General features: G+C 42.2%; 1 protein-coding gene across 1 annotated transcript in view; it reads right to left on the bottom strand.

Annotated features, from left to right (window-relative positions):
• Positions 1–13193, bottom strand: part of LOC149280877 (phosphatidylinositol 3-kinase catalytic subunit type 3) — an 89397-nt gene that overhangs the window by 42385 nt on the left and 33819 nt on the right. The window contains exons 23-24 of the mRNA XM_089499984.1: positions 6045–6213; positions 668–758 (exon numbers count right to left, since the gene is read on the bottom strand). Of these exons, the coding sequence (XP_089356110.1) occupies positions 668–758; positions 6045–6213 (260 nt within the window). The remainder of the gene's footprint in view (positions 1–667; positions 759–6044; positions 6214–13193) is intronic.

Below are 13193 nucleotides of genomic sequence, written 5' to 3'. Positions count from 1 at the left end.
TTTTTACTGCAGCAATGAAGCGGCGGGGATCGCTCCGGTCCGGATCAGTCTGACGGAACGAGACGTTTCCTCTCCGGTTCATCGTTAGTAAAAGTCACAAACTTTTAGGTAAACCAAGAATTTTTTTTTTTTTTAATATAGAATCCTTTCTAACGTCTAACCTGAACCCATCTGCTTGCGAGAAACGCGCCTTCCCCGGCCTCTCACCCAAACGGCGATATTAACCCTTCTGTGACATGGGGGGTTTACTGTTTTGTTGCCATTATCTTTGTTCCCGTAATTTAAAAAAAAACAAACAAAAAAAAAAACAACACATTTTTGCAATCTTACTGAGAATTTCTTGTAAAAATTAGGTCCCATTATAACCCCCCCTCCCTGATTTAAGTTCAACACATCCCTTCAGTAGAACAATATTCCAGATTCATGTGTTTTCAAATGTTATTTGAAATGTTATATTTTGAATTGGAGGCAAGAAAGTTTTTTTTTTTTTTTTTAAGGTATATTTCTAGCAGGAGGGTCACATGATGATTGGGCACCTATTTTTACATATTATTTTTTTTTTTAAATTAATAAATAAATATATATATATATCCCTTTTTTTGTTTTACCATTGGTTAACGTACAGATTTATTTACTTTTTTAAAACCCAGATCCCCACTGATCTTACCTTTTTGACCGTCTTGTCCGGCTCCAGGGCGATATCTGGGATGTTGGCGTCCACCATGAGAGAGAAAAGGTTTAAGATCAAATTTGAATACCTAAAAAAAAAAAAACAACAAAAAAAAAACAAAACAGGAAGACGATAAAAGTATTTGTTCAGCTTTATGGAACATTTTACCAAAAATACATTTATTTTGTTCTCGTAAGAGGCCGCGATATGAAGAACCCTACAGAATCTCAGGGGTTCCATCAAACTTTATGGCCATAGATCGAAGCGATAGCCCACCGCTATGCCAAGGACCCCCAAAGTTTGGCGAGTCTCTCTAATTTTTCATGGCTATCCTGCTTACCAAGGAGCTGATTCAGTGGGACTGCAGCCCCTAGGCGTTGTCAGCGCTTCACATACGATCCAAATTCAAACCATTCATTATTTTGCAGGCAAAGTCTCTCTTTCTAAGCAAAATAACAAAGAATGTGCCATAAAGCGACAGGTTTTGCATCGTGATGACTCCGTCCAGCCAACTGTGCGGAATCCAGGAGACAGACGTCTTAAAGGAATACAATTATTGTAAATCCCCTTTTATACTCCCCTTGTTTCCATGGCAGCGGAAAGCTTCGGGGGATTTCTACAATCTTCGAGCTAATCTCTTTCATTATAAAGCTGTTTGAGAAACTTTGTATCGGCGGACGAGTTGTCACTCGTCACACTTTATTCCCGCCCGGCGCTAGAGGCTGATAATTAAATTGCGACTGGAATTTAAAAAAGTGAAGCGCGTTTGCCCATAAAACCGACAAAGGCCATAAAGTGTTCAAATCGACAGGATAAGAACTACTTGGACCGCACACCCTGCCTGTTTATATCAGCAATGCTGCTACCACTAACCTATACATATGCTTTGCCAACGCCTGCTGCCAGGGGCGTACCTAGAAACCACAGGGTCCCGGTGTAAAAATTGCCCCGGGTCCCCCTGACTTCTCCAAGCAACATGTCCCACAGTGCCGACTTTGCCCCCCAAACAGCATGTGAGTGCCACGTTTGCCCCCAAACAGCTTATCAGTGCTATTGTAGCCCCAAAACAGTTTGTCTGTGCCATCGTTGTCCCCAAACAGCTTGTATTGTGCCCCCAGCTGACAAGCTGTTTGGGGGCAAAGATGGCACAGTCAAACTGTTTGGGGGCACAGGCAAACTGTTTGGGGGCACAATACAGGGTGTTTGGGGACTACGATGGCACAGCCTGTATTGTGTCCCCAGCTTGTCAGTGCCATCGTTGTTCCCAAACACTCTGTATTGTGCCCCCAAACAGTTTGCCTGTGCCCCCAAACAGTTTGACTGTGCCATCTTTGCCCCCAAACAGCTTGTCAGTGCCCACAAAAAGCATGTCTGTGTCCCGCACACCCAATCGTTGATCTGTAGTCTCCGTGTCACCAACTGGCGGTGTTACCCGTTACCTTAAACGCCGTTTAGGTGACAGTTCCAAGCAAAGTGACCACCAACAAGCCTATACTTACAAAAAGCACTTTACACAAGACAAGGATAGATTTTTATGCCTATCAAGGAGGCTAAAATAAAGACCGCGCGAGACCGCTGAAATTATATGTTCGGGAAGGACCTAGAAGCAATAACAGCTCGGGTAACATTATCAAAAATAACACATTATGTTCTTTGGCCGAGACGAGGCCCTTGATACCTCTCAGAGTACATGACTTCATGAGGTTGCAAGTCCTCCAAATGGGGAGAAAATTAAAGAGCTTTATTAAGTATCGGCGAGGAATAATATTAATGATTAAGTTAATTAAAGTATGCAGTGTTCTTCTTACGGCCGTCATCTACTATGCTTAAAGGGCACAAAGCTAATTATTTCACCGTTCGTGCTGTAATTACAGGACCATAAAATGATGGTGATGAGTTTTTAAACGTATTAAAAGGATTTCATATAATGTGGGATTTTTTTCCCCCGAAGGTTCTTAAGGGGCCCATAACCCACGCCAGGCCAATCATTAAAAAAGAGTTTTCTTGCAGAGTTTAAAATTTAAAATAATCATTTTTTAATTAGAAAATACCCATTGGCACGGATATGACACCCTTTAAGCGCCGACGGTAGCTGCTTTCATGGGTTGAGCGACTATCGCCCTCATCATTCTAGTTGACGGTGTTAGGAGCTACGTTCCACAGATGCTCATCGCCCCTTTTTACCCCTCCTGTTTATTTGCGGGGCCGGAGTTGAGCTCCAGTACTTTATTCTTCCTGGTTTGTTAAATACGGCTAAAATTTGAGGTCATCACTGCCCCCCCACCCATGGAAAGTGAGCTTGACATCACGTAATTCAGATGAGCCGCCAACCTGGTAAACCTTTGGCATTGAATAATCATTCACGACTTAGTATTATGTCATAAATTATCATCATTTTCTAGGCCAAATGTGACCGATATCCGACATCTAAGCGAGACAAGTTAATTCCGACATCATCATCATCACTTTGAAAGTAGGGTCCTGTTTGTCCTTCTGATTAATAACATCTCTTCCTTCCTAGTCTTTTAAGAAGCTCCTAATCCATTACAGCTGACAGTATATTAGTACCTCCACTTTTAATAAGACAAAGCACCTTCCAGCATTTCCATAGTTACGATACATCTTTGCCATTTCAAGGGGAGGAAAAAATAAATAAATAAAAAATAAAATAATAAAAAAAAGACTGTCATTGAATTACAGATCATTTAAGTTTAATTATATATTCCCGGGTTCTTGAAGCATAAAGCCAATATGCAAACACAGCCTGTACGATAAATAAACACGGAACATAAAAGTTTAAGACGCGGGCAAAGTATTGTGATGTTGGTATTAATTAGTTCCGGAAGAGGTTTAAGCGTCTGTTGCCGTTGAGAAGGTGAAATGAAAACATGGTTTCTGGGAGGATTAATGTGACAAATAATTACGGTTCTCCACGGTTTGGCTCTGCACTGTACGGGTCACACGCTGTCAACCCGGCGGATGTTATTTTGAGATATTTTGGAGCCATCGAGTTGTGCAGGCGATTAAACACCGTGTGCAAACCCAAAACGGAGCTGGAGAAGCAGCAAACGACGCTATAAAACTGTGCTATATTGTGTACAGGAACCCTGCTCATCCTCTTACCATACCTTCCAACATCTAAAAAGGGGCCAGTTGCACCTTACTGTTCAAAAGTTTGGGGTCATTTAGAAATTTCCTTTGCTTTCGAAAGAGCAGCAAATTTTGTCCATTAAAATAACATGAAATGGATCAGAAATCCAGCGCAGACGGGGTTAATGCTGTAAATGACTATTGTACCTGGAAACGGCTGAATTTTTATGGAATCTCTTCATAGGAGTACAGAGGCCCTTTATCACTCCCATCACTCCTGTGTTCCAACGGCCCTTTATCACTCCCATCACTCCTGTGTTCCAGAGGCCCTTTATCACTCCCATCACTCCTGTGTTCCAATGGCCCTTTATCACTCCCATCACTCCTGTGTTCCAGAGGCTTTTTATCACTCCCATCACTCCTGTGTTCCAATGGCCCTTTATCACTCCTGTGTTCCTACAGCCCTTTATCACTCCCATCACTCCTGTGTTCCAATGGCCCTTTATCGCTCCCATCACTCCTGTGTCCCAATGGCCCTTTATCACTCCCATCACTCCTGTGTCCCAATGGCCCTTTATCACTCCCATCACTCCTGTATTCCTATAGCCCAGGGGCGTCCAACATGCGTGAGATCGGCAGCCAGGATCACAAGAGCCCTGCTGCTTACTTGTTCTCTGCTCCAGTCCTGCCTCCTCTGTGGGGAGAACGAGGGAGGCCGCGCCCCCTGCTGAAGTCTGTGAGCGGCATCGAGAGCTGTAGAGCAGGTAAGGGGGTGGGGGAGGTTGTGTGAATGAGTATGTCTGATTGAGGGAATGAATCTGTGAATGAATGAATTTGTGTGTGTGTGATAGCATGGATGTGTAAGTGCTGGAACCTAGGCATGATGGGACTGTGATTGCTGTTAACAGATTGCTATTAGCAATCACACTCCTATCATCCCAAGTCAGCCAGTACATGCTGAAACCTGGCTAGCTGCCCCCCTTGTGTATTGATGATGCCAGCAGTATGGGGTCTGCACCAGCATGTATTGGCTGACTTGGGATGATAGGAGTGTGATTGCTAACAGCAATCTGTTAACAGCAATCACAGTCCCATCATGCCTAGGTTCCAGCATTCACTGGTTGCCTAGGTATAAAAAGAGTGTGTGTGCTGTTAGCAATCACACTCCTATCATGCCAAGTCATATCGTTAATTTATCGTTGGTTACACACTAAAATTGGACAAAAAAATACAATGCCCAGCCAACCAGTACATGCTGGAATCTGGGTATGCCTGAGATTGCTGTTAACAATCATAATATATAATTTTTTGTACAATTTTGGTGGGTGACTTACTTTTATTAAAAGTGTGTGTGTGGGGGGGCACTTTCAGTTTCGGCTAAGTGAACCCTGAATTTTCGGTTTTGGTCCAGAATTTTCATTTTAGTGCATCCCTAAAATAAATAGAACTATTTTATTTTTACTTATCCAGAATCCTGAATTTTTAGGCCCAGAAATCCCAGAAATCAGTGAGAGGAAAAGTAAAGGTTTTGCGTCATTTTACTTTATTTTAATCTGCATATTTTATTAAAGGCCATATTTTCTCTCAGTGAAAAATGAGTGCGGCCCTCGCACGGATACAATTCTGATGAAGTGGCCCACTGCAGAAACAACTTGGACACCCTTGCTATAGCCCTTTATCACTCCTGTGTTCCAATGGCCCTTTATCATTCCCATCACTCCTGTATTCCTATAGCCCTTTATCACTCCTGTGTCCCAATGGCCCTTTATCACTCCCATCACTCCTGTATTCCTATAGCCCTTTATCACTCCCATCACTCCTGTGTTCCAATGGCCCTGTATCACTCCCATCACTCCTGTGTTCCAATGGCACGTTGTGTTCGCTGATCCAAGTTTAAGTTTAAAAGGCTAATTGATAGTTAGAAACCCTTTTTCAAATTATGTTACAACCAGAAATGTCCTTGTTTTCCACGAAAATAGCTGAGTGACCCCAAACTTTTGAACAGTACAGTTATATTGGGGGGGGGTTGCGGTAACAGCGTGACTAGGGGTGGGGCTTTATTAGGACTATTTAATGTGACGTACTGGACTTAAAGAACTATTTATGTAACATTTTAGAAGAATAATAATATTTTATTTACACAGTTTCATTTGTGAAGCCGTTTGGGGCTTTAAGGGCTATAGACAGACAGACAGACATATACATGTGCTAGCCATTTGGCCAGTTACCATCTACAACTGGGAAACACACACAATGGGCTTTAATCTCTCACAAGGTACTGTACCTGCGCAGGTGCAGGAAAGCGGTGTAACACTGCTTGCGGAACGCTTGGTACTGCTCGCTTTGGGTTCCTCCCATTCCTTCCACCATTTCTTTGTTCAGCTTCATGGGGGGAGGCAGAGGCTTGGGGTCTCTTCCAAGAATGTATCCAAAATCGATGTGGAAGAGCTTTCCTGCAAACATGGAGGGGGAGCTCAGGGTTAGAATTCTGAAAAGGTCTTCCAACGGACATTCGGCGGAACCAGAACCAGATATTAAACAACTTCATGGTAAAGACGTCCATAGTGGACTAACGCACTCAGACCCATAGTGATTAACGGATCAATAACGTCTTAATATAAATGGATTTTATATAATACGGCATGCAAAGAGGTTCATATATATATATATTGTATTGTTCTTGTCAATATTAAATACATCATTCAAACATTCAATGTGGGTTTGGAAAAGTATGTGAGCCCCCCCGTCTAATCACTTCAACAAAAGCTAATTGGAGTCAGGATTTAGCAAACCTGGAGTCCAATCAATGAAATGGAATTGGAGGCGAGTTTAAGAGCTACATTGGCCTAAAAGAAAAACCACTCAAACATTTTGAGTCTGCTGTTCTCAAGAAGCATCTGCTGATGTGAACCATGCCTCACAAAGAAATCTCAGAAGATCAAGAATTGTTGATTTGTATAAAGGGAGAAGATTTATTTCGAAGTGGGCGCCCAGCCAAGATGATTCCAAGGATGGTGAATGCTCAATGAGGTAAAAAAAAAAAAAAAAAAAAAAGAGTAACAGCTAAAGTCTTGAAGGAATCCCTGGTTAATATCTCTGTTCATGAGTCTACCATAAGCAAAATATTGATCAGGCATGGAGTCCATGGCAGGAGACCACGGGGGAAGCCGCTGCTCTCCCATTGCCGTTCATCTGATGCTTGCCAAAGAGCACCTTGTCCCTTTCGCAACGCTACTGGGAAATAGTTCTGTGGTCTGATGAAACAAAGGTTTAATTGTTCGGGAAGTACACGCAACACTATGTATGGTGTAAAAACGGCACCGCATACCTACATAAAAACAACAGTGGAAGCATCATCATGATTTGGGGTTGCTTTGGGGCCCCGACAGCTTGCCATCATGGAAGGGACAATGAATTCCCAAGTTTATGAAGATATCATACAGGATAATGTCAGGGTGGGTTTCCACCTGCTGAAGCTCAGTAGAAGTTGGGTGATGCAGCAGGACAATGTGCCCCGACCTTAACCCATTAGAGATGCTGTGGAATGAGCTCAAGAGAGCCGTTCACACCAGACGTCCTAGGAATATGGCAGAGTTTAAGCAGTTCTGTACGGAGGAACGGCCCAAGACTACTCCTGAACGCTGTGCAGGTCAGATCCGCAGCTACTGGAAGAGCCTGTTTGAGGTTATTGCTGCCCCAAGGAGGTTCGACCAGTTATTAAATCCAAGGGTGTGAATGTTTAATGGATGTGTTCAATAAAGACGTGAACGATTATCATTGTCCGAGTGTTATTAGCCGAAGCACATTGTGTCGGTGTATACCTGTGACGTAGATCAGATCACATTTTATGAACAATTAATGCAGAAAACCCATTAATTCCAAAAGGGTTCATATACTTTTTCTTTTTTTTTTGCCATTTATCCACCACATTCTTAGCGTACCCAAACAAGTAATTATTTAACCCCTTAATGACAAATCTAAATGCATTGTTTTCAATGGGTTTAGGGACCGCCCATTGTCCTTAAGGGGTTAATGTGACCAGGAGGGAAAGCATAAAGAACGTTTAACCCATGGCGAAGATGCCGTAGATAGATTTATTATATGGACAGCAGATTTTGGAGTCGGCCAGCTTTCTCTCCGAGCGGTCACTGTCAGCATTTTCAAAAGCCACCGTCATCAGCTTTAGACGGGCGAGACTACAGAGGTCGGGAGTCACGGGAGTTCTCTTTATAAGCAAAAGGTGTTGACGGAGAGGGAGACGCTTATCAAACAAGACATCTCGCTTTATAATTCATGCCGTATCTCTCCGGGAGGATGGGATACATTCCAATGTGCACTTTCAGCCATTTTCCAACAAAGATAAAGGAAAGGGCTTCACGGGACGCGATAACACAATCTGTATTTAAGGACTTGCGGGAAATAAACAGGAAAGCATTTATCATTATTCATTATTTTTAAATAATTTTAACAGTTTGTTAATATTATTATCGGAATCTCGAAAGATTCAGTTAAAAAATAAATATATATAGATATATATAATATATATATATATAAAATGGAAGAAACATGATGGTGGCTGCCCGCGCACGTACTGTAGGCGACCAGGACACTGAGTAGATAAGCGACTCTGCTTTTTAATAGCGAATCTCTAAAAGAAAGAAGTCCCATGCAAAAAAATATTTTACTGCTTAACCATTAACCCCAGTGCTGTGTACAGTAATACCCCCCAGCACTGTATACAGGGGAGGGCTGACACCTTCTGCCCCAGGGGCAATTTGCCATGTGCCCACTGACACACTCACATACATACACATGTTTACACATATTTACACTTACATACACTTAATCATATTCACTAACACTCACTCCCTCTCACACTACATGTATATATATAGCGACAGCAGATTCTGTAGCACTGTATACAGTAATATACCCCTCCAGCGCTGTATACAGTAATATAACCCCCAGCACTGTATACAGTAATATAACCCCCCAGCACTGTATACAGTAATATACCCCCCAGCACTGTATACAGTAATATAACCCCCAGCGCTGTATACAGTAATATAACCCCCAGTTCTGTATACAGTAATATAACCCCCCGGCGCTGTATACAGTAATATAACCCCCCAGCGCTGTATACAGTAATAACCCCCCCAGCACTGTATACAGTAATATAACCCCCAGCGCTGTATACAGTAATATAACCCCCAGCGCTGTATACAGTAATATAACCCCCCAGCGCTGTATACAGTAATATAACCCCCAGCGCTGTATACAGTAATATAACCCCCAGTGCTGTATACTGTAATATAACCCCCAGTGCTGTATACTGTAATATAACCCCCAGCGCTATATACAGTAATATAACCCCCAGAGCTGTATACAGTAATAACCACCAGCGCTGTATACAGTAATATAACCCCCCAGCGCTGTATACAGTAATAACCACCAGCGCTGTATACAGTAATATAACCCCCAGCGCTGTATACAGTAATATAACCCCCAGCGCTGTATACAGTAATATAACCCCCAGCGCTGTATACAGTAATATAACCCCAGCGCTGTATACAGTAATATAACCCCCCAGCGCTGTATACAGTAATATAACCCCCAGCGCTGTATACAGTAATATAACCCCCAGCACTGTATACAGTAATATAACCACCAGCGCTGTATACAGTAATATAACCCCCAGTGCTGTATACTGTAATATAACCCCCAGCGCTGTATACAGTAATATAACCCCCAGAGCTGTATACAGTAATAACCACCAGCGCTGTATACAGTAATATAACCCCCCAGCGCTGTATACAGTAATATACTCATTTTGTCACGTACAGCCTGTACTCACGTGTTTAAAAGAGGGACACATTATGTCTGCTCTCAATCTCAATTTACCGAGCGGCTGCAATGACGTGAAAATCAGGCATATTTAACAAACAAAGAGCAGCACATTACCAGCGCTCAGATCCAATCTATGAACATCTGTGTTTACTTTACATAAATATAGAAATGCCAAGGCTCAAAATCCCAGGGATTCAAAATAAAAATCAATATTTAGGAAGTAAAAAGTAAAATTTGGGTTTAACACGAAAGCGAATTAAATCTGGCTTTTGCTACCCGCTGGAAATATGTCCGTGGAAGTCTCTCTTACACGAGGCACACGTGCTTCGGTTTCCCGGTATAAACAAACACATTTGATCAGGAAAACATAAAATCCTTTGTTTTTCTAACAATCTTGTAAAATTCTCTGTTTCCATTCATTGCTAGGCTGCCAATAAATTATTCAAAATTAACTGAAAAATAATAACAACAATAAAAGTATTTACAATCTCCAAACAAATTCACGCCGAGTCAGGAGCCACTTATAGGATTTGGTTCTCAGTCCCAATTCTTCCCAACACCAGCCATGTGAGGCTCTGTCTAACATGTGTAAGAAATGCATGCTATTTGCACCTCCAACCAGCAGGTGTCCCCCTAGTCATAAACTGTTGCCTCATCCAAGATGGCTGCCGAAGATGACCTCTTTTTCCTTGTATAATGGAACCCAAGCAAGTCTCTATTTGGAATTCTCTCTACTGCTTAAAGTTGCTTGCTGGGCTAGCAGGTGGCTCTTTTGATCTGCCTTGTAGGACCCTGCTTAGTTCATTGTATGATTCCTCATTGCTGCCTGCGTTGACCTCTTGCTTGTGACGGTCATCTCGTCGGCCACCAGGACCATGAATTTGTCCTCGTCTTGACTATGCTTCTGCCTACCAGACCAGCACTTGTGGAAACGGTTTATTGCGTTCTCGAGGGTTCTGTTGTGAAACCAGTCGAGCTACGACATGATTAAACAGACCTTGAAGAGCTACAGATGGGAAGTTACGAATAAATTCAAATCTACATGTAATATCTACAGACAAACTCCGCCAAACAACGTCTAATGAAGTTTTAGAACTTTGAACTTTCCATAATGGGTTTTTTTGGTTACAAGCCTCACCCATCATCCAGGATTGCTGGTGGAACCATGACCTATAAGACGGCATCTGAGAGACATTTTAGTTAAAATCAGGCAAAAATATGCCCGATTATTTATATATTTTTTAAAAAAAGGCAGCGTTTGGGAACTGCTAGTGATATTCCATGCAGACTGCCTCGTCATCCTCGATAAATCTAGCAGAAGTCCTGGCCAACCTTCCTCTGAGAAATAATTTAATTATAAAGCTATAGTTGAGTCACGGAATGACTCAGTGTCTTAACGACGGTCTGTCTTGGTGGAGAGCTATGTGTACTTCTACATCCCGTGATAAACACAGGATAAATACCCACTGTATGGACATAAGTTTTTCTGGGATGGTGGTAGATAAGTGGAACAGCCTCCCAGCAGAAGGAATTTTAATATGGCTCTTGAATCTGGGTCCTTGGTCCAGTCTCAGATTCAGAAGCCATATGCCTATCCCGTAATGTTTAAATTCTATCACTGTATTACCCTCTACCATCTCTGCTGGGAGGGTATTACCCATTCCCCACAACTTAGCAGACATAGACCTTTGTATTTCTGCACAATAAGCAGATAATCGGGTGCAAGTCGGTACAGATTTGGTAATTGTTTCTCTGGTCACCGAAATGGACCCAACATCTGCATTAAGGAACATTTAATAGGGTGGTAGATGAGTGGAACAGCCTCCCAGCAGAAGTGGTGGAGGGCAATACAGCGAGGGGATTTAAACACGCATGGGATAGACGTATGGCTCCTGAATGTAAGACGAGACCAAGGAAGGTCCACAACGGGTCTGATCTGCCTGCAGCCTCTATGTTATGTCTACAGGGTAGTCATCTATTCCCTTTGTATGCTTTGTAAAGCACGGCGACTCGCGCATGATTTAGGGCCTCGGATGTTAATAAAGAAAAAAAACAAAGTAAAGAAAGAGGGCCCCTGCGTGACCAGAAGGAGGCAATTTATCTCAGAACGGCCAGAACTCATTTGTGTCTCTGTGGTTTTCGAAGGGATCTTTGGCCCGACCTGAGAGGAGCCTCAATATTAACACTTCGTGCTCTTAGTAGAGCCAGCCGAGGGAGGAGGTAACACCGATAAATAACGTACGCTTCGATCACATAATTAACATAGAATTACGGGGGACAAGGAGGATTCCGAGGAAACACTGAAGGAACCCATTCGGGATCAGGGACACCGCACTTTAAATACGGCCAAGACTAGACGGGCTGAATGGTCCTTATCTACTTAACGAAACGAAGCGCTCTCCCCGCTGCTTATTCACCGGGACGTATTAGAGGCCGGAGAAGGTTGGTTGAGATGACGAATGTAGGTCTAGTCCACCTCACTCAAGACCCAAAAACTTATGATCCCTACTTAAAATATAAAATATCTACGTGGACCCTCAGAATCTTCCTTGTCCCCGTAATTCTATGTTAATTTTGTAATTGGAGGGTACATTATTTATCGGTGTTGGACGATAAGACTTCCGTCTCATTTATCTCCTCCCTCGGCTGCCTCTACTAACATGTAGACTCCTCCCACATGCTCTATTAACTAGGATGGGAGCGTTACTGAGCATGTGCACGATGCATACTTAGGTACGCTCCCTGGTTTCAGGAGAGGCAGCAGGGGGAGGAGTTAAATGAAGCAGAATTCACTCCAGGGCATTTTTTTGCACGTAAATCCGTGCAGATATCCTTCAGCTATTAGAGTCTACCAAAAAAATGGACTCTAAAATGCATTGTATAGGAAAAAGGGCCGGAGAGCTTCGGTCCATATTCATTTTTATCCTTCCCGTGCAATAATTCTGTCCATCAATCCAGAAAAAACTCAGGGTTTATCCTAAATTTGGGGGGAGGGGGGGTTGACTAGCTTATTAAAGGCCAGCTGATGCAATTGTTAAATGATTATAAATATTTTCTAAATAAATAAATTATATATACACACACATACATATACATACATATTACTTATTTTATTAAAAATATTTCATTAAAAAAATCTTATAAATCTTCACCGTGCAGAAACATTGTTACTCATCTGTGAATTCAGTATTTTGGACATTTAGGGAAATGTAAAATATAATGAAATTTCTACAATGACATTATTTAGCAGAAATATCTTCATTCATTCGTTTCACCGGATGACATCGGGGTATATGTAGGTATGAAAGCAAAGTACATGAGGGACTGCAGCTAAATTTTGATATGCACAAGTAACTTCTACTGCAACCCAATTCTAGACCACATTTAAGCGGCCACGGCCATTAGCAGCCACATTTCTCAGAGCCTTAGTCTTGGGATTTGCCTACCATTACTTCTACAGGATACACTATGAACTATGAACATTCAAAAGTTTGGGGTCACTTTAAACAAAACAAAAAAATATTTTTAACAGAATCTCTTCTTATGCCTTTATCACTCCCATCACTCCTGTGTTCCAATGGCCCTT

This window comes from Sceloporus occidentalis, unplaced genomic scaffold (genome assembly GCF_023333645.1).
Source record: "Sceloporus occidentalis isolate IW3139 unplaced genomic scaffold, rSceOcc1.0.p SCAF_144, whole genome shotgun sequence".
Lineage (NCBI taxonomy): Eukaryota > Metazoa > Chordata > Lepidosauria > Squamata > Phrynosomatidae > Sceloporus > Sceloporus occidentalis.
Note: the sequence above shows the minus strand (reverse complement) of the source record. Positions and strands in the feature narration are given on the sequence as shown.